The sequence below is a fragment of the Bos javanicus genome, chromosome 2 (assembly GCF_032452875.1).
Source record: "Bos javanicus breed banteng chromosome 2, ARS-OSU_banteng_1.0, whole genome shotgun sequence".
Classification (NCBI taxonomy): Eukaryota; Metazoa; Chordata; class Mammalia; order Artiodactyla; family Bovidae; genus Bos; species Bos javanicus.
In genome coordinates, this window is record NC_083869.1 from 22675007 (window position 1) to 22701031 (window position 26025).

Here is a 26025-nt window from a genome sequence, read left to right on the forward strand (position 1 = left end):
AGGAAACCAGAGTTGAAGGAGACGTGTACCCCAATGTTCATTGCAGCACTGTTTACAATAGCCAGAACATGAAAGCAACCTAGATGTCCATTCGTCTAGCTGTGGTACATATACACAATGGAACATTACTCCACCATTAAAAAGAATGCATTTGAATCAGTTCTAATGAGGTGGATGAAAGTGGCGCCTATTATACAGAGTGAAGTAAGTCAGAAAGACAAACACCAATACAGTATACTAACACATATATATGGAATTTAGAAGGATGGTAATGATGACCCTATATGCAAGACATCAAAAGAGACACAGATGTAAAGAACAGACTTTTGGACTCTGTGTGAGAAGGCGAGGGTGGGATGATTTGAGAGAATAGCATTGAAACATGTATATTACCATATGTGAAATAGATTGCCAGTCCAGGTTTGATGCATGAGACAGGGTGCTCAGGGCTGGTGCACTGGGATGACCCAGAGGGATGGGATGGGGAGGAATGAGGGAGGGGGGTTCAGGATGGGGAACACATGTACACCCATGGCTGGTTCATGTCAATGTATGGCAAAAACCACTACAATATTATAAAGTAATTAGCCTCCAATTAAAATAAATTAATTTAAAAAAGAAAAATAAATAAAATATATCTATCTGGCTGTAAAAAAAAAACAAAGAATGGGAAGTTGTCCAAATGGCCACCAAATTTTCTGTAAGCTTGTATTTTACAGCTCTTTTAGACCTCAGTTGATCCCAGGGCTATTCAGTTTTGAAGGATAAATTTAATGTTCCTTTCACTTAATTTTTATCTTAATTTTTGGGCAATATTTTCAAAAATAAACTTGTTATTTGCATAATATGTTTCCACCTCATATATAAATGAATAAAATAGTGATACTGTCAAGCATGGGAACAACAATGCAGTTCAATTTCTATTGTCTATCTGGTTAAAATTGAGGGCTGAGATGAATAGATTGCCATTTAAAATCTGCTGATGCATTTATTTTAGGAATGTTGTTGAGGATATCACTATAATTACTCATTAGCTCCTACATCAAGATAGCTTTGTAAGAAATATTTCATTCTAAGTGTCATAAGTTTTTTATTTCTGTAACTGAACTGACCACGTTTCCTTTATTGATCTGACTGCCAGATCTGATCTAACTTTTATTTTCAGTTTTCCTGTTTTATTGTGTTATTTGTATAGGTTGCCTCACGATAATAAGTTAATATTATGCTTCCAGGGAGACTTTTTTCATACTTTTTGGATATTTAGAAAATTTACCTAAACCATTGTCTGGTGTGCTTATTAGTAGGATATAATGTACCTCCTCATTTTGAACTTAATTTTGTTCATATGAATCAGATATATATTGATTGTTTGTATAACATTCAATATATAACATATATAACATTGATTGTTTGCCAATAATACTTAAGTATTAATTTAAATACTTACACTTAATTGTAATAATTTACTTTAAATTTATTATTACCAAATAATTCCACATTAAGATATGAACAGATCAATTATTTCTAATTTTGGGAAATTGTATTTAAAAACTTTGCAACCTGCAGTGTGAATGTCTTGGTCTTCTGGTATGTAAGAATGAGCTATAGTCATTGTTTTTCTCTTATCAAACTCAATCTAACTGTCTTTCATGATTCCTATGATACCTTCTATCTAAAATAACTGATCCTTTATGTTTGAAAACATCTCATTTTGGGAATATAATCTGATTGGTAATTTTAATTAAATTAATTTGTTATAAATGTGTTTATTGTTCTGTGGGTATACCATTGCTTTATGTTTATAATATTTCTTAGTATTTGTTCATTTTTGTGATACTGTTATCTGATAATTTGAGTAAATCCCAGCTGAATTATGTTGCCACATTATGTCTTCAAAAGGGCATAAAGTCAGTACACATGCTTCAGTAATATCTGGTTGTTTTACCCTTATGTTTCTAGTTGGCAATTTGAAATTATGGCTTCAACTGCACTTTAAATATGTGATAATAGCATGTGTTTCTAATAAGGGCCAGCACCATTTTGTTCAGATAGTGTGAATGGTTGTCACTCATATATGACAAATGCACCTTCATCTGCTTCTTTGATAGCCCCCTAAAAACCATACCCTCACATCAGGCCGATGAAATTAGCTGCTGTGTAAATTGTGTGTCTGAGTGGTTCATTATCTAATCACCGTCAGAACCACAGTGATAAAGTAGATTGAAGCAGGGAAGAGGTCTGCCAGATGATTTCACACACACCGCCCCCCCAAATCCGGTTTCCCTTGGAAACCCTAATAGTGCAGTTTAGAACTTCAGACTCTCATGCTTGGAAAACAGTATCTTTTAATGTACCAAACCTGAAAATACCGGTAGTTCTGGAGCATAATTTTCTTTCTGTAAAAATCATAATTTTATTTATTTCAATCAGTTTTTGAAATGTTGAAGCTCTTGAATTATTATTTTACTGATAGTGCCCTAAGTAGTATGAAATCAGAAAAAAAAAATACTCTGTCTTACTTTTAAGAATTCAGAATAATTTGAGTAAATTGTTAACCTAGGAATCTTGACTCACTCTAATAATGACCTTTGTGTTATTTGTTTATTGAATTGCTTTGCTTTAATTTATTTTAGGTGCTTTTGAAGATGATGATATCACACATGTTGAAGGAAGTGTAGATCCTGTTCGAGATATAGAAATAATACATGAAGAGCTTCAGCTTAAAGATGAGGAAATGGTTGGGCCCATTATAGATAAACTAGAGAAAGTGGCTGTGAGAGGTGGAGATAAAAAACTAAAACCTGAATATGTAAGTAAAATTTATAGCTTCTTTAGATATTTGAGTTCATTTTCTTTGATTAATTTTTTAAAATAAAACACATATAACATCTAATATTGTTACGGAATTTTAGGATTCAAGAATCATTTCTCTTCTTTTTTAACTTTTACTAAAGCAACAAATACTTTTAACGAGAAAAATGTAACAAGAAACAAGCATTTTTCCCTATTATTTATAATTCCCCATCGTTATTTATAATTGGTATTTATAGTTCCCCATTGCCTTTTTTCTTTAATTTTTAAAAAATTTATTTTTTTATTGAAGGACAATTGCTTTACAGAATTTTGTTGTTTTCTGTCAAATATCAACATGAACCAGTCATAAATGTACATATGTCCCCTCTGTCAGAATGATTCAAGGATCATTTCTGTTAAAACATTGTTGAAAAACTTTGTTTTCTCTTGGCAACAAAGGATTGTTGTGATACACTGGTTAAGTATTCTTAGCAAGCCATATTTAGCACTAATATTGAGTATTTATGTGGTTACTATTAGTAGCCTCAAGTTTTAATGTTGGAAAGTGAAGTCGCTCAGTTGTGTCCGACTCTTTGTGACCCCGTGGACTGTAGCCTACCAGGCTCCTCTGTCCATGGGATTTTCCAGACAAGAATACTGGAGTGGGTTGCCATTTCCTTCTCCAGGGGATCTTCCCAACCTAGGGATCGAACCCAGGTCTCCATCATTGTAGGCAGACGCTTTACCATCTGAGCCACCAGAGAAAACCTTTAATGTTGGAGATGTGGAGTTTTCTGATGAAAACTTGCCAAATTTAACTAAATGACTGAATATGAGTTTTGTGGATTTGAAGAAGTGATTTATATAAGAAATTGGTCTTCCATAGCAATTGACTGAATGAATGCACTATTAAAGTAGACAAATAATTTTAACATTTTATGCGGTGAAAACACATGTCATTGTCTTTAATATTCAAATATGTTTTCTATCACATTATTGTGAATACTCTTTAATAATATTCTAAGCAATGTTTCAAAATTGGTTTTGAAGCTTTTAGTTTAAATTAAAAAAAATTGTCTTTTACCATAAAAAAGCAGCTTGATTATATATTTTCTCATTTATTAACATCTTCCATAAACTGTTCTTGCTTTTTATGGCTTTTTTATTATAGGAAATTTTCTTTCTTTTTAACGTCTCATGTGATTTAATATGCCTATTTTTTATTTTCTCATTTTTAGAAGCTGATTATCTTTTCTTTTTGTTTTCTCATTTATTTTTAATAAGTTTGGCAACACAGTTGATTAGGGAACTCTAATAGGAAGAAATCAATTACAGAATCTAAACATAGGCACACTACTAATGAATTATCGCTGAAAGTGCCTGGTCCTAAAGCAGAAAGACCTGCATTGTGCTACTCATTTCTTGAGTAGCGAGCCCATCTCTTGGAGCGAGCCCAAGTCATTTGACTTTTCTTGACATCATGGTTATTTCACTTTTTCCTTATGCAAATAGAGCGGAGAAAAGAAAGCAATTTGTCTGTGGAAATTATAAAAGATTTATGACAGAAAAGGGGATTTCACATATGGATAAAGATATTCCTTTCTGAAAAGGGGAAAAATCGTGAGAAAGATTGCCGGGGACCAGCCCCGGCTGATCCAGGGTATTCGAAGGAGAGACGGCGTAGGCGAAGATCAGGAAACAATTGCTTAATTAAACATTAATTAAGGATATAAAGAGTAATAGAATGAGGATAGCTAAGTGAGGAAATTCAATGGAGAAAAGAGGCTGAAATAAGGATAGCTCAGGAGGAAATTCAGTGTAGAAAAGAGGCTGAATAATTCAGCCAGAAGGTAAGAGAAAGAACGACATGGTGAGACCAAGTTTCGGTGAACAAGGCCCACACTTTATTTTCCAAAGTAGTTTTTATACCTTAAGTTATGCATAGAGGATAATGGGGGAAGGGGTAGAGTCAGGCAGCAGGCCAGACTTTCTTCCTGCAAACTTATCATATGCAAAAGCTTAGGTGATTTGCATCATCTTCTGGCCGGGAGGCCTGTTAACATTTTAAGACCTTTTCTTCAGAAAACTTATTTTTCTCTAAAGGTGATTGGTCAGGAGCCACCCTCCAAAAGCATTAGATAAAGTTGCATTCCTACAGCGCAAAGGTGTGGTGGGCTATAACAAGAAAAAGAATTAACTCAAGGGTCCCAGGTTACAAACATTGAAGCTACTACTTACACCAATTATATTAATCAATACACTGCCAGGGACACAGCAGGTAAGGGATATGGAAACTTAGCAGCAAACATTGGCCCAACAAGTGAAAATCCCTTCACCAATACAATTTCTAATCAATCTTTTAACTACTCAAAAGAATCTGTGTTTAGACAGTTTAGAACATCTCCTGCCTCTCACAGTTGGGAGGCTCTGAACAATCACATGTGGCCGGAAAAACCTATTCAGGTAGGCTAGAGGATTTCCAAAGGAGTTTGTAGGTTAAACACTGTCACACCCAGGAATTATTAACTGGAACTGTAAGCTAACTCTTTTTTCAGAGAGAGGTAGTGGGGGACAGCCCCCCGTAAAATCGGAGCTGTAGGTGAAAGCTCAAAGCAGAAAGTAGGCAGACTCTGGTTTTGGGGCTAGATGCTCGAGAATTTCCAGGGGGACTCCTGAAGCTCGATCCAGCCTTTGTGTATGCCAAGCCTCCTTCCTCATGACCTTTGTCATGGGCGGAGTTCCTCACGCTGGCTACCGGCAGTGATAGAATTCCAGTTGAGCTATTCCAGATCCTGAAAGATGATGCTGTGGAAAGTGCTGCACTCAATATGCAATATGCACTCAATATGCAATATGCCGGCTCCCGGCAAAAGATATTCGGATTGAAGGCAATTCCTTTGCCCCAAACAACATGGTTTTCTGATTAGAATAAAGCTGAGCAGTCATCCCTTAGTTAACTGATGCTTACTGACATTCTTATCTGTTTCAGAAGCATTAACTGTCTTAAAAATAAAATTTGTTGATCTTGCTTTTACTTATACATGGGGAAAAGAGACATTACATTCTTCTGAAATTCTTGGGCTACCATTTCCTGGCCTTTCTTCTTGAAAAAAATTAGAACACCTATTACTTCTTATTTCCAAACACTGAGATTATTTCATCATTTTCTTTCCTCAGATTTAGCTGCTTCAGAATAAAGTATAGATTTGTGTTTCTCAGCTTTCTTTCTGATTATCATTGTCCCTAAGGAAAATTTAAGTTAATTAAATTTCTCCCTAATGAGAGAAATTAAGTACTAATGAGTAAGAATTTGTTGGATAGAGTTGAGCATTGGAAGGCCACAAAGTATTTTAATAACTAGGTTTTTTTTTTTTTTCACTCCCTAGAGTCAATTTTTGCCTCTCTAGGAGTAATATTACCTCTATTGTGCATTTATGGGGCTTCCCTGGTAGCTTAGTGGTAAGAAACTCGCTGCAACAAGATCCTTAGAAATTCTAATACATAATTATTTTCTGTAACCCAAGAAATATGAGAGCCAAGAGAGTACTAAATAACATAAAAAGTCTCTTGTGATTTGGTCTTTAAGTCATGTCTGAGTCTTCTGCGACCCCATGGACTGTAGCCCACAAGGCTCCTCTGTCCCTGGAATTTCTCAAGCAAGAATACTGGAGTGGGTTACCATTTCCTTCTCCAAAGGATCTTTTCAACCCAGGGACTGAACCTGAGTCTCATTCATTAGCAGGTGGGTTCTTATCACTGAACCACCAAAGAAGCTTCAGTAGTTTCCTAGGGCTGCCATAACAGTTATCACAAACTAGATGGCTTAAAATGATAGAAATGTATTCTCTCACAGTTCAAGAGGCTAGAAGTCTGAAATCAAGGTGCCAGCAGGGCCATGTTCCCTTGAAAGCCTCCACAGGAGAGTCCTTTCTTGCTTTTTCAGTTTTTGGTAGCCCCAAGCATTCCTTGGCATGTGGCAGTATAAGTTCAATCTCTGCCTCCATCTTCACATGGCTACCTTCCCCTGTGTCTCCATCCAAGTTTCCCTCTTCTTATAAATGAAAGTGTTAGTCACTCAATCATGTCTCATTCTTTGTGACCCTATGGACTGTAGCCTGCCAGGCTTCTCTGTCCATGGGGTTTCCCAGGGAAGAATACTAGAGTGGGTAGCCATTCCCTTCTCCATGGGACCTTCCTTACCCAGAGATTGAACCCAGGTTTCCTACATTGTAGGCAGATTCTTTTATCTCAAGATCCCCTAGAGGAAGGTGTGGCAACCCACTCCAGTATTCTTGCCTGGAAAATTCCATGGACAGGGGAGCATGGTGGGCTACAGTCCATGGGGTCACAAAGAGTCGGACATGACTGAGCAGCCAAGCACAGAGCAGCACACACATTCTGTTTGGAAAGACAAAATTTGGAAATGAAGGTAAAAAGCTTTAAGGATCATTTTTATTTTGTATTAACTAATTATTTGGAAATCATCATACTTAAAAGATATTTATAAAACTAACAGTTATCTGATTAAACCACTAAATAAGGCAACCAAGAATTGTAAATAATAGATCTGTTTTTCTTGTCAGTCTCTCTGAATTAAATAATTAATGTCCCCCAAACATATAGCTATTAGCAGATTTCTTCTCATTATTCTTAGGGCAGTTTTTAAAGTTAATTTTTACGTAACTTAAAAAACATTAAATGGGAAATATTAGAGATCTCTTCAAGAAAATTAGAGATACCAAAGGAACATTTCATGCAAAGATGGGCACACTAAAGGACAGAAATGGTAAGGACCTGACAGAAGCAGAAGAGATTAAGAAGACATGGCAAGAATACACAGAAGAACTGTACAACAAAGGTCTTAATGACCCAGATAACCACGATGGTGTGGTCACAAACCTAGAGGCAGACATCCTGGAGTGTGAAGTCAAGTGGGCCTTAGGAAGCATTACTACAAACAAAGCTAGTGGAGGTTATAGAATTCCAGCTAAGCTGTTAAAAATCCTAAAAGACTGTGCTGTACTCAGTATGCCAGCAAATTTGGTAAACTCAGCAGTGGCCACAGGACTGGAAAAGTTCAGTTTTCATTCCAGTCCCAAAGAAAGGCAATGCCAAAGAATGTTGAAACTGCTGCACAGTTGCGCTCAATTCACATGCTACAAGGTAATGCTCAAAATCCTTCGAGCTAGGCTTCAACAGTATATGAACCGAGAACTTCCAGATGTATAAACTGGATTTAGAAAAGGCAGAGAAACCAAAGATCAAATTGCCAACATATGTTGGATCATCGAAAAAGGAAGAGAATTTCAGAAAAACATCTACTTCTGCTTCATTGACCATGCTAAAGCCTTTGACTATGTGGCTCACAGCATACTGTGGAGAATTCTTACAGAAATGGAAATGCCAGACCACCTTACTGCCTCCTGAGAAACCTGTATGCAGATCAAGAAGCAACAGTTAGGACTGGACATGGAATAACAGACCAGCTCAAAATTGGGAAAGTACGTCAAGGCTGTATATTGTTATCCTGTTTATTTAACTTCTGTGCAGAGTAGATCAAGTGAAATGCCAGGCTGGATGAAGCACAAGCTAGAATCACAATTGCCAGGAGAAATGTTAATAACCTCAGATACACAGATGACACTATCCTTATGGCAGAAAGCAAAGAGAAAAGAGCCTCTTGATGAAAGTGAAAGAGGAGAGTGAAAAAGCTGGCTTAAAATGCAGCATTAAGAAAACTAAGATCATGGCATCTGGTCCCATCACTTCATGGCAAATAGATGGGGAAAGAATGGAAACAGGGACAGAGTTTATTTCCTTGGGCTCCAAAATCACTGCAGACAGTGACAGCAGCTATGAAATTAAGAGACACACTTGCTTCTTGGGAGAAAACCTATAACAAACCTTTGCAGCATATTAAAAAGCAGAGGCATTACTTTGCCGACAAAGTCGGATTGTCAAATCTATGGTTTTTCCAGTAGCCATTGTACAGATATAAGAGTCAGACCATAAAGAAGGCTGCACAATGAAGAATTGATGCTTTTGAACATTGGTGTTGGAGAAGACTCTTGAGGGTCCCTTGGACAGCAAGGGGATCAAGCCAGTCTGTCCTAGAGGAAATCAACCCTGAATTTTCTTTCGAAGGACTAATGCTGAAGCTGAAGCTTCAGCTCCAGTTTTGACTACCTGATGCGAAGAGCTGAGTCACTGAAAAAGACCCTGGTGCTAGGAAAGAAGGCAAAAGGAGAAGAGGGTGGCAGAGGATAAGATGGTTAGATAGCATCACCAATTCAGTGGACATGAATTTGAGCAAACTCGAGGAGACATTGGAGGACAGAGGAGGCTGGCAAACTGCAATCCATAGGGTCACAAAGAGTCAGACATGACTTAGCAACTGAATAACAATCAACTGAACAACAAGCAACTGAACAACAACAATCTTTGACTCCTCTCTCTGATATACCATTTATATCCATCCTGTTGATTTTATCTCTTGAATATTTCCTGTGTCTCTTCGTTGTTATTTTAAAAACTTTTTTAGTTTAGGCCTCGTTTATGCTTAAACTGATTTCTTTACCTCCATTTTTGCTCTTGTTCCCCACAATTAGAAACTGCTATTCTGTTACTCTGCTGATTAAGATATCTTGCCATCTTCCTGCAAACTACTTCCAGCATGAAGTCCATGGCTTTCAGGTTTTCTTTGTGATCTGACCCTGCCTGACATACTTTCTCAGCTCTTCTAACAGTGGAATAAAGGTTTTGGTTTTAAATATTTGAGCTCATTTACTACAGTTCTAAGACTAAATGTCAAAAAAACTAGGATCATGGCATCCAGCTTAATTACTACATGGCAAATAGAAGGGGAAAAGGCGGAAGTAGTGATAGATTCCCTCTTCTTGGGCTCCAAAATCACTTTAGATGGTGACTGAAGCCATGGAATCAGAGGATGAGTGCTTCTTGGCAGGAAAGCGATAGCAAACCTAGGCAGTGTGTTGAAAAGCAGAGACATTACTCTGCCGATAAAGTCCATATAGTCAGGGCTATGGTCTTCCCAGTGGTCATGTTGTGAGAGCTGGACTGTAAAGAAGGCAGAATGCCCAAAAATTGATGCCTTTGAACTCTGGTGCTGGAGGAGACTCCTGAAAGGCCCTTGGACAGCAGGGAGATCAAATCAGTCAATCTTAAGGGAGATCAACCCTAAATATTCACTGGAAGGATTGATGCTGAAGCTGAAGATCCAGTATTTTGGTCATCTGATGCAAACAGACAACTCATGGAAAAGTCCCTGATGCTGGGGAAGCTTGAAGGCAGAGGGAGAAGAGGGCGTCAGAGGATGAGATGGTTGGACAGCATCACCGACGCAGTGAACATGAACCTGAGCGAACTCCGGGAGTTGGTGAGGGACAGGGAGGCCTGGCGTGCTGCAGTCCATGGGGTCGCAAAGAGTCGGACACGACCGGGCGACTGAACAACAACAACAGCTCTACCCTTTTGCTGTTCCTTCAACTCCGTTTCCTAGTCACCCTTTAGACATAGCCTGAAGCAGAAATTTCTTACTTAAAAAAAAAAAAAAAATTATTGTGGTAAACTACACATGAAATAAAATTTAACCACTTTACTCATTTTAAGTGTACAATTTAGCGGCATTAAGTACATTTGCAATGTTGTATGACTATCACCACTGTCCATTTCCATAATTTTTCATCATCCCAAATTGAAACCGTGTATCCCTTAAATAATAGCATACCATTTCCCCCTCCTCCCTGCCCCTTGTAATCTCTGTTATACTTCCTTTCTCTGTGAATTTGCCTGTTCTTGGTACCTCATGTAAGTGAAACTGTACGATTTTTGTCTTTTTGTGTCTGGCTTATTGGTCCTCAGTGGTCACTTATTTATTTGAAGACAGCAGTTGGGAAGTGCAAGTCTGTTTAAGACCAGCAGGTTAACACAAAGAATGTCTTGTGTTTGGGTCAAGGCTCACAAGGATTAAACTCATATGAGACCAAATGAATACTTTAGAATCATCAGTTTATATACACTGAGGGGATGAACTCATATAGGAACTGATGTTATGGTGCACATGCTGTAGGCACACTTTCCTGAATAAATTTCTGTCTGTCCACTTTCTCCTTGCTGTTGCCAGTGGAACACAGATGGAGAGAATTAAAAACAGGACATATCACTGTCTCCATAAACTCATGATCACCAACCTCAAGTGGATTGTCATCGATACCTAGCTTTCCTAGTTGCTCTCCTGCTTCTCTAGCAACTTCGCAGTTTCTTTTAAAAAGACCCAAATCTATGATCATGATGGACTATTTTAACACTTCTTCTAGTAATTGATATAACAAGCAGACAAAATTTTAGTAAGAATATAGAAGATTTAAACAGTGTGATTAAGGAGTTTGACCCAATTGACATATAGAAGACTGCACCTAACAACCACCAGCGTACTCTCTTGTCAGATACCAATGAAATGTTTGCCAAAGTTGTCCTTACTATTAGCCGTATAGCAAATGAACAAATTTCAGATGATTGAGATCATCAAGAATATATTATCTGATCATTATGGAATTAAAAGTAGCAGTCAGTAATGAAAAGATTGCTGGAAAATTTCTAAATGTTTGGGAGTTAAATGGTACACTTCTTTTCAAAAAAATAATTTTATTTATTTATTTTTGGTGGTGATGGGTCTTTTTTGCCGCGTGAGCTTTCCTCTAGTTGCGGCAAAGGGGAGCTGCTCTAATTGCAGTGCACGGGATTCTCATTGCAGCGGCTTTGCTTACTGCAGACCACAGGCTCTAAGATGCTTGGACTTCAGTAGTTGCAGCTCCTGGACTCTGGAGCACAGGCTTCATAGTTGTGGCACACAGGCTTCATTGCTCCACAGCATGTGGCATTCTCCAGGACCAGGGATCAAACCCATGTCTCTTGCATTGGCAGCAGGTGGATTCTTTACCACTGAGCTACCAAGGAGGCCTTAAACAGTACACTTCTAAAAGATTACGTTTTAAGGAAAAACTCGTAATGGAAATGTTTTAACCCTATGATAATGAAAATAACAATATTTCAAAATTTGTTGTATTCTTTTCTGATATATACAATCAGATTTTATAAATTTATAGTCTCAAATGTATACATCCAAAATAAGAAAGAATAATGAACCAACCAGTCCATTCTGATGGAGATCAGCCCTGGGATTTCTTTGGAAGGAATGATGCTAAAGCTGAAACTCCAGTATTTTGGCCACCTCATGTGAAGAGTTGACTCATTGGAAAAGACTCTGATGCTGGGAGGGATTGGGGGCAGGAGGAGAAGGGGACGACAGAGGATGAGATGGCTGGATGGCATCACTGACTCGATGGACATGAGTCTGAGTGAACTCAGGGAGTTGGTGATGATCAGGGAGGCCTGGTGTGCTGCGATTCATGGGGTGGCAGAGTCGGACACGACCGAGCAACTGAACTGAACTGAACTGCATGTCAGTATTCTCAAAGTATCCATCTGAAGGAGTTAGAAAAGAACTCAGAGAAAGTAAATGACAGAAACAGTAAAGATGAGAGGAGACATTAATAATATAGAAAAGAAACATGTAATAAAGAGGCTTAAAAAGGTCAAGTTGCTTCTTTGAAAACACTAATAAAATTGATAAATTCTTAGCAAGACTGGTGAAAGAGTGAAAAAGGAAACACAAAACCAGTACTAGAAATGAAAGAGAAGTATTACTATAGATCCAACAGACATTAAAATGCTAATAAGATATTATAAGCAACTTATGACAGTTATTTGAAAAATATGTGAAATGAGCAAGCATTTTTAAAGACTACTTCACAAAGTTAGTGTAAAGAGAAATAAAAATCTCATTAGTCCTGTATCTATTGAAGAAATTGAACTCATAATTTAAAACCCTGTTTAAAGAAAACTCTGGCCCAGGTGACTTCTCTACACAATGAAGTCTCAGACACATTCTTCCAGATAATAGTTAGAGAGAAAACTAACTGGTTTTATGAGGTCAGAAGAATCTTGATACCCAAACCATACAATATAAGAAAGAAAGGTTAAAGACAAATCTCTTTCATGAACATAAATGCACAATCTTAAATAAAAATATTAACAGACTGAATCTAGTAACATATTAACAATAATTAGATATGACTAAAATTCTAGGAATGCAAAGCAGGTTGATATTAAAGATTAAAGTAACAGAATAAAGGAGAAAAATCATGATTGTCTTTAAACATTGAAAAAAGGATTTGATAATATTTGACTGCTCATGATTAAAAAAAAAAAAAAAAGAACTCTAGAGGGTAATCTCCTTAACCTGAGAAAGGTTATCTACAAAAAAGAACCATACATAACCAGTTATACTTAATGGTGAAATACTGAAAGCTTTCCCCCTCGTACTGGGAGCAAAACCAGTCATGCTTACTATCACTGCTTCTGTTCAGTCTTGTATTAGATAAAAGTGATTATTATTCACGGACAGCATGCCATGTGTTTAGAGAACATGACAGAATTGGGGATATAAACCATTGGAATTAGTATATGAAGTCATCTGGATTGTTGAATATAAGGTCAATATAAAAAATGACTTATATTTCATAATACAGAACTTGAAATGTTTTTAAAAAGATGCTAGTTGTAGTGACATTTTAAAAATTCAGATCAGTTTAGTTCAGTTGCTCAGTCGTGTCCGACTCTTTGTGACCCCATGGACTGCAGCACGCCAGGCTTCCCTGTCCATCACCAACTCCTGGAGCTTGCTCAAACTCATGTCCATCAAGTTGGTGATGCCATCCAACTGTCTCATCCTCTATCGTCCCCTTCTCCTCCTGCCTTCAGTCTTTCCCAGCATTAGGGTCTTTTCCAGTGAGTCAGTTCTTTGCATTAGGTGGCCAAAGTATTGGAGCTTCAGCTTTAGCATCAGTCCTTCTAATAAATATTCAGGACTGATCTCCTTTAGGATTGACTGGTTTGTTCTTGAAGTTCAAGGGACTCTCAAGAGACTTCTCCATCTCATGGAAGTCATACTAAAGTTTCTACACAAAAACTATAAAGCCTTTATTTAGAGAAATAAATGAGTGAATAGAAGGTTATACCAGTTTTTATTGAAAGGCTTGATATTTTAAAGATGTCATATCTCTCTAAAATTGATCTGTAGATTCAACAGATCCCAGTCAAAGTCATATCATGTTATTTTAGAAGTTGACAACTAAATTTTACATGGAAATGCAAAGGTCACCAAATAAGCAAAACAATCTCAAAGAACAAAGATGGAGGACTTTGTGCACATCAACCTTATATCAAGACTAGTACAAATCTGCAGTGATTAAGACAGGCAACAATAGACAAATTGACCAATGGAAGAGAATAGGTATACAGACACAAATATACTTCAATTTGTGGTAGAGATGGCACTGCAGAGTAATGGAGAAATACTTTTCCTAAGAAGTGGTGTTGGGGGCCTCCCCTGGTGGCTCAGTGGTAAAGAATATTCCTGCCAATGCAGGATACCCAGGTCCAGTCCCTAGTCCTGGAGAATCCCACATGCTGTGGAACAACTAAGCCTTTGTGCCACAACTATTGAACCTGTGCTCTAGAGCCCACAAGCTACAACTTCTGAAGCCCAAACACCCGACAGCCTATTCTCCACAACAAGAGAAGCCCACGCACTGCAATTAGAGACTAGCCCCACTCTCTGCAACGAGAGAAATATCCGTGCAACAACAAAGACCCTGCATAGCCAAAAATAAATCAATTAAAAAGAAAAAGAAAAAAAGAAATGGTGTTGGGACAGTTGGATATCTTTGTGGCAGAGAAAATAAGTTCTCACCCACCTCACACTATACTCAAAAGGCGAAGTTTACAGAGTAAAAGGTGAAATTTATAGAATAAAGCATCTATAATATTGATCTAACATAGAATATTTTATGACCATGGAATAAACAAATATTTTTTTAAACCAGAAACAAAAAGCAGTAATCATAAAGGAAAAGATTTTTAAAGTGGGCTACATTAAAATTAGGACTTTTACTAAACAGAATTTGAAAAGGTAAGCTTGCCAATACAGGAAATACAAAAAACTTGGGTTAGATCCCTGGGCCAGGAAGATCCCCTGGAGGAGGGCATGGCAACCCACTCCAGTATTCTTGCCTGGAGAATCGCATGGACAGAGGAAGCTGGTGAGCTACAGTCCATACAGTCCATGGGGTTGCAAAGAGTTGGACACAACTGAGTGACTAACACTTTTACACTTTTACCATAAGAAAATTGACAGTCTGAGTGTTGGAGGAAATGAGAAGCAAATGAAATTCTCAGACAGTGTTGATGTGAGTATAAATTAGTACATCTGCTTCTGAAAACTGATTAGCAATGTATGCTAAGTTAGAGTAAACCTGTGACCTAAAACTGTCTTAGGTATATGCCCAAGAGAAATGCATGTGTAAATTTACTAAAATGCATGTACAAGAATGTTTATACCAGCTTTATTGTAAGAGGTTTAAAGTATAAACAACCGAAGTGTCTATCAATACTATAGATAAATTGAGGTTATATTCCTATGATGGAATATTACGTGGCAAAGAAAAAACACACCACAGCTTATTTAATAGTGTGGATGAATTTCACAAACAATGTTGAAGGAAAGAAGCTGGACCCAAACAATACTTACTGTATGATTTTATTTTCATAAATTTTAATAACGAGCCAGCTTGTGGTGCAAAAAAGCCAGAAGGTGATTATCTCTGGAGAGGAGGGGAACATGGTGACTACATTGCTAATAATATTCTGTGTGTTGATCAGGTGGTAGTTACATGCATCTGCTTATTCTGTGATACTTCATCAAGCTGTACACTTATGTATGTTACACTGAGTTTATGTTATACTTCAGTATAACCCCTGTTCAAGTTTGGCCTCCAAGCCACTGATTATATTCTGCCATATAAGGTGAATCTTCAACTTGGATTTGTATTTTCCTACTTTGATTTTGGCTTCCTTAAAAATCTATCTTAGTTCATCAGCACTCTTGGCATCTTCTCCGTTCTTTCTAACCTCATTCTATTCTCTCTTTATGGCCTCATGCTTCTATTTCATAGATGCTCTATCTTTTTGCATTCTGCCAAGTATGCAAAATGATTCATTAAGAGGGTATTGATGGTATGTGATTGTTTTCCTCTTCCTTTATGACTCTCCTTATTCAGTAGCCTTTTCATTAAAATCAGATTTGTAGGCTTTGCCTGTTCCCTTTGTCCTTCCTTGAACATGGTAAAATCCATTCCGACTAATTTATGGGAATCATAGGAGTAGTTGCCATCTTTGTGAAAAGTGAAAGGGTTAGTCACTCAGTCATGTCCAACTTTTTGCGACCCCATGTACTGCAGCCTGCCAGGCTTCTCTGTCCATGGAATTTTCTAGGCAAGAATACTGGAGTGGGTAGCTGTTCCTTTCTCCAGAGGATCTCCCCAACCCAGGGACTGAACTCAGGTTTCCTGCGTTGTAGGCAGATTCTTTTACCATCTGAGCCACCAGGGAAGCCCTGTTGTCTTCCTGCTGCTGCTAAGTCACTTCAGTTGTGTCCGACTCTGTGCGACCCCATAGACAGCAGCCCACCAGGCTCTGCCATCCCTGGGATTCTCCAGGCAAGAACACTGGAGTGGGTTGCCATTTCCCTCTCCAATGCATGAAAGGGAAAAGTGAAAGTGAAGTCACTCAGTCGTGTCTGACTCTTAGCGACCCCATGGACTGCAGCCCACCAGGCTCCTCTGTCCATGGTATTTTCCAGGCAAGAGTACTGGAGTGAGTGGCCATTGCCTTCTTCATGTTGTCTTCCTTGTAATGGTCAAATCTGCTGAGATCTGTACCTCAAAAATGAATTGGTTTCCATCCAGGTTGCCACTTTATAGTCAACAGGGTTCAGGAATATAGTCAACAGGGTTCAGGGACATTGCTGTTTTAAGTTTACACTATTTGCTTAAGTGAATCACATAACTGAAAACAAACATCTGCCAGTGTACATTGTAGCAGGTTATTGCTAGAGTTAATCTATCATTTTAATTCTTGGAGAACATTCCCCACCCCTTAGCAGCATTCATCTAGTAGAGCAACAAATGCTCAATATTCTGACTCAGTTCAGTTGCTCAGTCACGTCCAACTATTTGCAACCCCATGGACTGCAGCATGCCAGCCCTCCCTGTCCGTCACCAATTCCCGGAGTCCACCCAAACCCATGTCCATTGAATCGATGATGCCATCCAACCATCTCATCCTCTGTCATCCCCTTCTGCTCCTGCCCTCAGTCTTTCCCATCATCAGGGTCTTTTCAAATGAGTCAGCTCTTCGCATCAGGTGGCCAAAGTATTGGAGTTTCAGCTTCAACATCGGTCCTTCCAATGAACACCCAGGACTGATCTCCTTTAGGATGGACTGGCTGCATTTCCTTGCAGTCCAAGGGACTCTCAAGAGTCTTCTCCAACACCACAGTTCAAAAGCATCAATTCTTCCACGCTCAGCTTTCTTTATAGTCCAACTCTGACATCCATACATGACCACTGGAAAAACCATAACCTTGACTAGATGGACCTTTGTTGACAACATAATATCTCTGCTTTTCAGTATGCTGTCTAGGTTGGTCATAACTTTCCTTCCAAGGAGTAAGCGTCTTTTAATTTCATGGTTGCAGTCACCATCTGCAGAGATTTTGGAGCCCCCCAAAATAAAGTCAGCCACTGTTTCCCCATCTGTTTGCCTTGAAATGATGGGACCAGCTGCCATGATCTTAGTTTTCTGAATGTTCAGCTTTAAGCCAACTTTTTCACTCTCCTCTTTCACTTTCATCAAGAGGCTCTTTAGTTCTTTTTCACTTTCAGCCATAAGGGTGGTATCATCTGCATATCTGAGGTTATTGATATTTCTCCTGGCAATCTTGATTCCAGCTTGTGCTTCCTCCAGCCCAGCGTTTCTCATGATGTACTCTGCATATAAGTTAAATAAGCAGGGTGACAATATACAGCCTGATGTACTCCTTTTCCTATTTGGAACCAGTCTGTTGTTTCATGTCCAGTTCTAACTGTTGCTTCCTGACCTGCATATAGGTTTCTCAAGAGGCAGGTCAGTGTGGTCTGGTAGTCCCATCTTCTTCAGAATTTTCCATAGTTTATTGTGATCCACACAGTCAAAGGCTTTGGCATAGTCAATAAAGCAGAAATAGATGTTTTTCTGAAACTCTCTTGCTTTTTCAGTGATCTGTTGGATGTTGGCAATTTGATCTCTGGTTCCTCTGCCTTTTCTAAAACCAGCTTGAACATCTGGAAGTTCATGGTTCACGTATTGCTGAAGCCTGGCTTGGAGAATTTTGACCATTACTTTACTAGCGTGTGAGATGAGTATAATTGTGCGGTAGTTTGAGCATTCTTTGGCATTGCCTTTCTTTGGGATTGGAATGAAAACTGACCTTTTCCAGTCCTGTGGCCACTGCTGAGTTTTCCAAATTTGCTGACATATTGAGTGTAGCACTTTCACAGCATCATCTTTCAGGATTTGAAATAGCTCAACTGGAATTCCATCACCTCCTCTAGCTTTGTTCATAGTGATGCTTCCTAAGGCCCACTTGACTTCACATTCCAGGATGTCTGGCTCTAGGTCAGTGTGAGTGATCACACCATCGTGATTATCTGAGTCGTAAAGATCTTTTTTGTACAGTTCTTCTGTGTATTCTTGCCACCTCTTCTTAATATCTTCTGCTTCTTTTAGGTCCTTACCATTTCTGTCCTTTATTGAGCCCATCTTTGCATGAAATGCTCCCTTGCTATCTCTAATTTTCTTAGAGATCTCTAGTCTTTCCTATTCTATTTTTTCCTCTATTTATTTGCATTGATCGTTGAGGAAGTTTTTCTTATCTCTCCTTGCTATTCTTTGGAACTCTGCATTCAAATGGGTTTATCTTTCCTTTTTTCCTTTGCTTTTCACTTCTCTTCTTTTCACAGCTATTTGTAAGGCCTCCTCAGACAGGCTTTTTACTTTTTTTCATTTCTTTTTCTTGGTGATGGTCTTGATTCCTCCTATATATTCTATACAATGTCTTGAACCTCTGTCCTTAGTTCATCAGGCACTCTGTCTGTCAGATCTAGTCCCCTAAATTTATTTCTCACTTCCACTGTATAGTCATAAGGGATTTGATTTAGGTCATACCTGAATGGTCTAGTGGTTTTGCCCACTTTCTTCAATTTAAGTCTGAATTTGGCAATAAGGAGTTCATGATCTGAGCCACAGTCAGCTCCCGGTCTTGTTTTTGCTGACTGTATAGAGCTTCTCCATCTTTGGCTACAGAGAATATAATCAGTGTGATTTCGGTGTTGACCATCTGGTGATGTCTATGTGTAGAGTCTTCTCTTGTGTTGTTGGAAGAGGGAATTTGCTATGACCAGTGTGTTCTCTGGGCAGAACTCTATTAGCCTTTGCCCTGCTTCATTCTGTACTCCAAGGCTTAATTTGCCTGTTACTCCAGGTATTTCTTGACTTCCTACTTTTGCTTTCCAGTCCCCTATAATGAGAAGGACATCTTTTTGGTGTGTTAGTTCTAGAAGGTCTTTTAGGTCTTCATAGAACCGTTCAACTTCAGCTTCTTCAGCATTACTGGTTAGGGCATGGACTTGGATTACCGTGATTCAAGCAGATGCTAAATTTCAACTTAGAATATGGTAGCATTCTATTTCATAATGAAAGTGTAGATTGGACATTCCTCAGTTTGGGATGTTTAAAGGGAATGCTTGATTGGAGCAGGAGGAACCTGTGTTCGTGGACTTCTAGCCAGACTACTTTGAGCTGGAGGCCTTGCCCCCCATTCTTTTGGTCTGAGTGCATTGTTGGCTGTATGTTTTAAACCCACCAAACCAGCATAGGTCAGCTCATCTGGTTATTAGCCTCAGGTTTTAGGGTACTGGGTTTGGCTAGAGAGAAGTGTCAGGCTTGGAAGCTGTAATTATTGCAGAGTAAAAGCCAGAGAAGGCAATGGCAACACACTCCAGTACTCTTGCCTGGCAAATCCAGTGGATGGAGGAGCCTGGTAGGCTACAGTCCATGAGGTCGCTAAGAGTCGGACACGACTTCACTTTCACTTTTCACTTGCATATATTGGAGGAGGAAATGGCAACCCACTCCAGTGTTCTTGCCTGGAGAATCCTAGGGACAGGGGAGCCTGGTGGGCTGCCGTCTCTGGGGTTGCACAGAGTCAGACACGACTGAAGTAACTTAGCAGCAGCGGCAGCAAGCGTGAGTCACCTTGATAAACTGCCAAAGCTATCTGCTGCTGCTGCTGCTAAGTCGCTTCAGTCATGTCCGACTCTGTGTGACCCCATAGACGGCAGCCCACCAGGCTCCCCTGTCCCTGGGATTTTCCAGGCAAGAATACTGGAGTGGGTTGCCATTTCCTTCTCCAATGCATGAAAATGAAAAGTGAAAGTGAAGTCGCTCAGTCATGTCCGATTCTTAGCGACCCCATGGACTGCAGCCTACCAGGCTCCTCCATCCATGGGATTTTCCAGGCAAGAGTACTGGAGTGGGGTGCCATTGCCTTCTCCCCAAAGCTATCTAGTTAGCCATCAAATTTGAGGCTTACAGAGGGTGAGCAGAGAATAGATCAAGTCCTCCCTTCCCCTTCACCCTGTAAATATACCTTTATTTTTTTCCCCCAGTTTTAAAGATAGCATTTATTGGTTAAAAATAAATAAAATATCATTGTAGTTTTTAAAAAGAAGACAGAAAAGGAAAATCTCTCTGGAATCCAATCTTCCAGATTTCTGTTGCTACCAGTTTGATAAGACATCTATCCAGTTTCATTTTATGAGTACATTTATTTATATGTATTATATATAGTTTCAGAACCACAAATGGAATCACATTATGCCATTTTGCCATAAATAATAACACTTAATATCTCTGGAATGTTTACTGCGTGCTTGTAAGTTGGGGTCCTCCCGGCTATGCTGACCTCTGGCCCCTTTCTCTGTCCTGAGTCAGTTCTGCTCCATGAAGTCCAGACCTTCCCCCACCTCAGGAGCTCTCACTCACACACATACATACACACACACACATGCTTTGTGAGGATCTGCCGTCCAACAGGTCATGGGGGCTGGGTAGGCAGATGGGGTATTTGCATATCAGAGGCCCATGGGCACACCTGACCTTTACATTCATTTTCTCATTTAATCCTCATAATCATGGTATGTTGAATTGGCATTACTATCCCAATTTTACAGAAACAAACAGGTTCAGGTTCAATAGCTGTCCCAAAGTTACACAGCTAGAAAGTGGCAGAGCCAAGACTTGAGCCCAAATCTGTTTGACAGTAATATCCATATTCTTAATTTCTTTCCTTTGTTCTGAATCTGCTTTTTTTTTTAACTTAGCAGTGTATTTTGAACATTTTTCCTTGCATGAAAACTGTTCTATAAATATCCCATAATTTGTTAATAAATCTCCAATTAATATGTTTTAGGTTGTTTTTAATCTTTACCTCTCTTTTTGTGCTAGTATCAAACTGTTCTAATTATTGTAGCTTTATGATTTATTTAAATATATAGTAAAACTAACTTTTAATACTTATTTTTCTCTGTGCTGTGCTTAGTCGCTCAGTCATTCCAACTCTTTGCGATCCCATGGACTGTAGCCTGCCAGGCTCCTCTGTCCTTGGGATTCTCCAGGCAAGAAAACTGGAGTGGGTTGCCATGCCCTCCTCCAGGGGATCTTCAGAACCCAGGGATCAAACCCAGGTCTCCCACATTACAGGTGGATTCTTTACCATCTGAGCCACCAGGGAAGCCCAAAACTTAACTCTAAAGCAGTTCATTTTCTAGAATAAATATATATTTAATTTGTAATGTTCTCCAACAACCCTATTATGATTTTAACTGTAATTGTGTTAGATAAACTTTATAGGGGCTAGAATTTTAATCAGGATGGTTTTGATAAGAATAGATGAATTTTGAGTGCAGAGTCTGGCTGAAGCAAGTTTTAGGTCAGTGTCTCGGACTGCAAATCTGGGAGTCCATGAACCTAGAACATATACTTCATTGACTGTTGTTGGGGCCTTGGAACATTGCCATGGAGTCACTCATAACCATGGTTCTTGGATTTTTGGATTGTGAATCCTTTTTAAAAGCATTTGGAAGATGTGTGCCGTTATCCTTCAAAGGTACATAAACATAGAACTTTAATGCAATTTCAGGATATTAGGAAATTCCTGAATTCCATTTATGGATCATGAACTAATAATTTCTGCTTTGGGAACTAAAGAATACAAAATAGAGAAGTCAAGTAGTCGGAAAAATCTAGTTATGGGTTATATAACATAACTTGGTTATGGTGTTCAGTTGCTAAGTCATGTCCCACTCTTTGCGACCCCATGGACTATAGCCTGCCAGGCTCCTCTGTCCATAGGTTATGGTAGTGTCTGCAAAGAAAATACTATTTTTGTGGTACATGGATTGACAATCAGATATTGTAACCAACTAGTAAGAATGTTAAATTTTCCTGATGACACTGGAATGAGGATGAGGACATTGAATAACAGCTTTGGAATGCCTAGGCTAACCAAGGAGTAATTACAGAGAATACCATGGACAGAGGAGCCTGGCGGGCTGCAATACATGGGGTCACAAGAGTCGGACGCGACTGAGTGACTAACACATCCACTTCTAAGGAAGACAACAAGCCAGGGTGGTTGGACAGAAAGTGAATTTTTGAGTCACTTAGACCTGAATCTGAATCTCAGGTCTGCCCCTTACTGGCAATCAGAATTTAGGCAAGTCACACGTCCTTTCCGAGACTAAATCTATTACAACTGCTATTAACAATGACAGTAATAAACTACACCAAGAACATAGAACATTTCTGAAGTGTAAATATGAGGCTGTTGTTAATAAGAAGAGTCAGGGCAGAACAGCAAAATGTTTAAGGTGAATTTGGATTGTTTTTTTGGTAGTTAAAGCATAGTTCAGCAAAAGCTAGTCCTTATAGAATGTTAAGACTAGAACCCTGAATTGATATTTCACTAAGAAAGCCAGTATTATTGGTAATCATCAGATATTTAAGAAAAGGACTAATGAGCAATTATTCCAGTTGGAGGAGATGTTTGCTTTAAAGGACTATCCAAGAGACTGTATTGCCATTTTGTAGATCATTAGTATTTTTCAATAATCATAATAGCAATGACAACTCACATTTCTTGAGAACTTACTCTGCCAAGACATATACTAAACACCTTATATGCATTTTGAACTTTATAACAACCCCCAGAAGGTAGATAGCATCTTTATCTGTAATTTATCAATGAAGTAATAGGTTATAGACGGGTGAGTGGTGGATCTAGGATTTATTCCTGCATTTAAGCATTAAATGGTTACCTCAAGTTAGTATACTCATGTTTTTGCCATATAACCAAAAAAATTCAAATGACTAGGAATTTTTGCATAATCTTCATCATGTACAGAATTTATTTTGAAAATGAGGAATTTGTTAAGGTTATCAGAACTGCCCTCTTCCTACATCTGTATTTCCATTTAACGATGTTAACTAAAGAAATACAAAATTATAAAGTAACTTCTGATGCATCAAGCATTAGTTTTTTTAATGTTTTTATTGTGGTCTAATTTGTTAAAAGTAGGTTAAGTATGTATTCTTATAGATTACTTTTTCAGTTAACTGCATTCAATTAAAGGAATATTGTTCTAAACATAATTATTACTATATCTGTGTATATATTCAAGCATAAGAAAAAATTCAGTCAATCCATTAAATATTTTATGCACAGAAGTCCAAATGTTTTCTTTCATTTGATCAGAAGTTTGTCAGATAAGGAACATAACATCTTTAATTTTGCTAAAACTAAAAATTAATTTTTACTGTAAGAACTATGCAGTTTGGTACTATATCATGTAATGATCATTTACATAAGATAATCTCATCTGAGAGCAATCTATTTTTGATTTGTCTTAAGTAAAACTGACATCTTAGCAATCTAAGGTGTCTTTTCTTGGCTGTTAAATCTTTTGTGGGGATATTTAAGAGAGTGTTGAGTTTAAAATAAATATTTTAAATCTTAAAGTATTTTTACGTTCAACTGTTTAAAAACTTGGTTATACTCTATAAATTTTTCTAAGAAGATTTGAACATGGCTTTAGCGAATATACTGCTTTAGAACTTAAATTATGAGTTAATTTTCTTTATCTAAACTGTGAGTGCTCCTTATTTAAATATAATATGTTAGTGAGAAGGAGGAAAAAAACTAGTGTGAAAAGATTTCATGATAAGATCTCTATGTCTGAAGTCATGATCCAGTTAATTCAAAATGCAAGCGAAATTCTGAAATTCCTTCACTAGCAATCAGCATTTATTGAGACCCTTTGGATTCATAAAAATATTTATGGTTTCAAAAGTATTTTACACTTTTTATATGATTAAGATTTAATTTCCTTCCTTATTTTTGGTTTGGCTTTCCTTTGTCTGTTTTCTTCTCCTTTTTTTAATTGAAAAAAAAAAAACTAATATAGCCAAGTATAAGATGGTACCACTGTTTTCTCCTTCTTTTGTATAATCTTGTTGCGTGTCTCTACATAAGCTGTTCTGGCCACTCATCATAGTAACCAGCTGGGCCATTTCACCTGCTGGAGCCATTAAAGAGGACTCTCTCCCCCTAGATTAATCCCCTCCGACATTAGTTTTTTGCACTGACAACTGGAGCAGGCATTCAGAATTTGCAGGTGGCCAGTGTGACGCACATAATTGCCTACAATTTTAGGCAATGAATAAAAATGGTCTACATTACTTGTCAAAGGTTGTATACGCAGTGCCAAGTGAGATCTATGGGAAGCCTTTTAGGGTTTAAAGAACAGTTAATAGCAAGGCTGCACAGGGCTTTTTTAATCATAATGCATTTGTAATATAGCACTTTGATCTTCTCCTTGTAGGAAATGGTGTTACATTAGCCACTTTTAAACATTTATGAGTGAAATTCAGTTATAGAAGAGTAAAAGTGATTATTCTTAAGCAGAACATGTTAGATTTCATTAAAAGTTTTTAGCTTGCCCCTTCCTTGTTAAAGTCTGTGGGAAGTCTTTTTCCTGGAGGGTTTCAAATCAGGATCTAAGGATATAGAGCTTTTGCCTTATTTTTCCTGTTGGTAACAGCAAGATTTGGAAGGAAGGTATACTAAATATTGAGGTAATTTAATAAGTAGATATTTATAGAAGACTCACTGATTTATGATAAAGTAACATATATCAATGAAAATCTAAGACCTCTATTACTAATAATTGTATATTACAATAAAATTTGAGAAATGCATATTTAAACATACTCATAAGTTACCTTTAACAACAACAACAAAAAACAGATGACTCTCAAACGCACTTCTTCTGGAAGGGCTAAGTTTGACCTTTCAGACCCAAGAGCCTTTTATTAACACCTGCCTGTAAGGAGAACCTTGCCACACGCAGCTTTTAGATTCAGAACCACAAAACTGATGAGGAAAGGCTTGAAGGGTTCAGTTTGTGTCACTTGCTGTTTGCCGTTTCCATTTCACAGATGATTAATCTTTCTGTGAAGAAAGGCCAGAGAAACAAAGCACATTGGGCTCTTCCTGCAGTTACTCCTTCTGAATGCACACTAGCTTGCTAACTAAAAGGCCTTTAGATTTCCAGCAGAGAGAGATGTTCTGAAAGTGAATGCAGCTGGTTGGAGGTCACCAGTGCAGGGCTCTTGCCATTGTGTAATGCAGGCTTTGGCAGGTTGTGGGAGGCTGGGGGTTTGGAGCCAGGGACAGGAGAAGTGGGCAGGGAGAAGGTGTCGGCAAAAAATTAATTCAGAATAAAAAGGGTTTTGGTCAGCTGATTTAATATTTTGGAGGCTAGATCATCAATAATAGGCTCAATTTAATCTATTTTGTTTTTCTTTTTAAGGAAAAATTATGATTCAGTATTTCTCTAGTATCCCCCCATTTCCTAATTAATAACATGTTTATCTTGCAATTAACATCACTCAATAGAATTGAAATGTTATTAACTCTTGTAGACTTTGGTATGTTTTAATTGTCTTGAAATTTTAAAGGTTATTACTGACTTTGCTAGTATTCCACATTTCACATGTTAAAATGTTAATGCCACATAGTTTCATTGCTGTTTGGTTTTTTAATGAGATATTGAAAATGATTTGTGTGACTCAGTTCTCTTTTCTTAGAAAAAG

General features: G+C 38.1%; 1 protein-coding gene across 3 annotated transcripts in view; it reads left to right on the forward strand.

Annotated features, from left to right (window-relative positions):
• Positions 1-26025, forward strand: part of OLA1 (Obg like ATPase 1) — a 164178-nt gene that overhangs the window by 91741 nt on the left and 46412 nt on the right. For all 3 annotated transcript variants that reach the window (XM_061435089.1, XM_061435069.1, XM_061435078.1), the window contains exon 5: positions 2634-2809. In XM_061435089.1, the coding sequence (XP_061291073.1) occupies positions 2634-2809 (176 nt within the window). The remainder of the gene's footprint in view (positions 1-2633; positions 2810-26025) is intronic.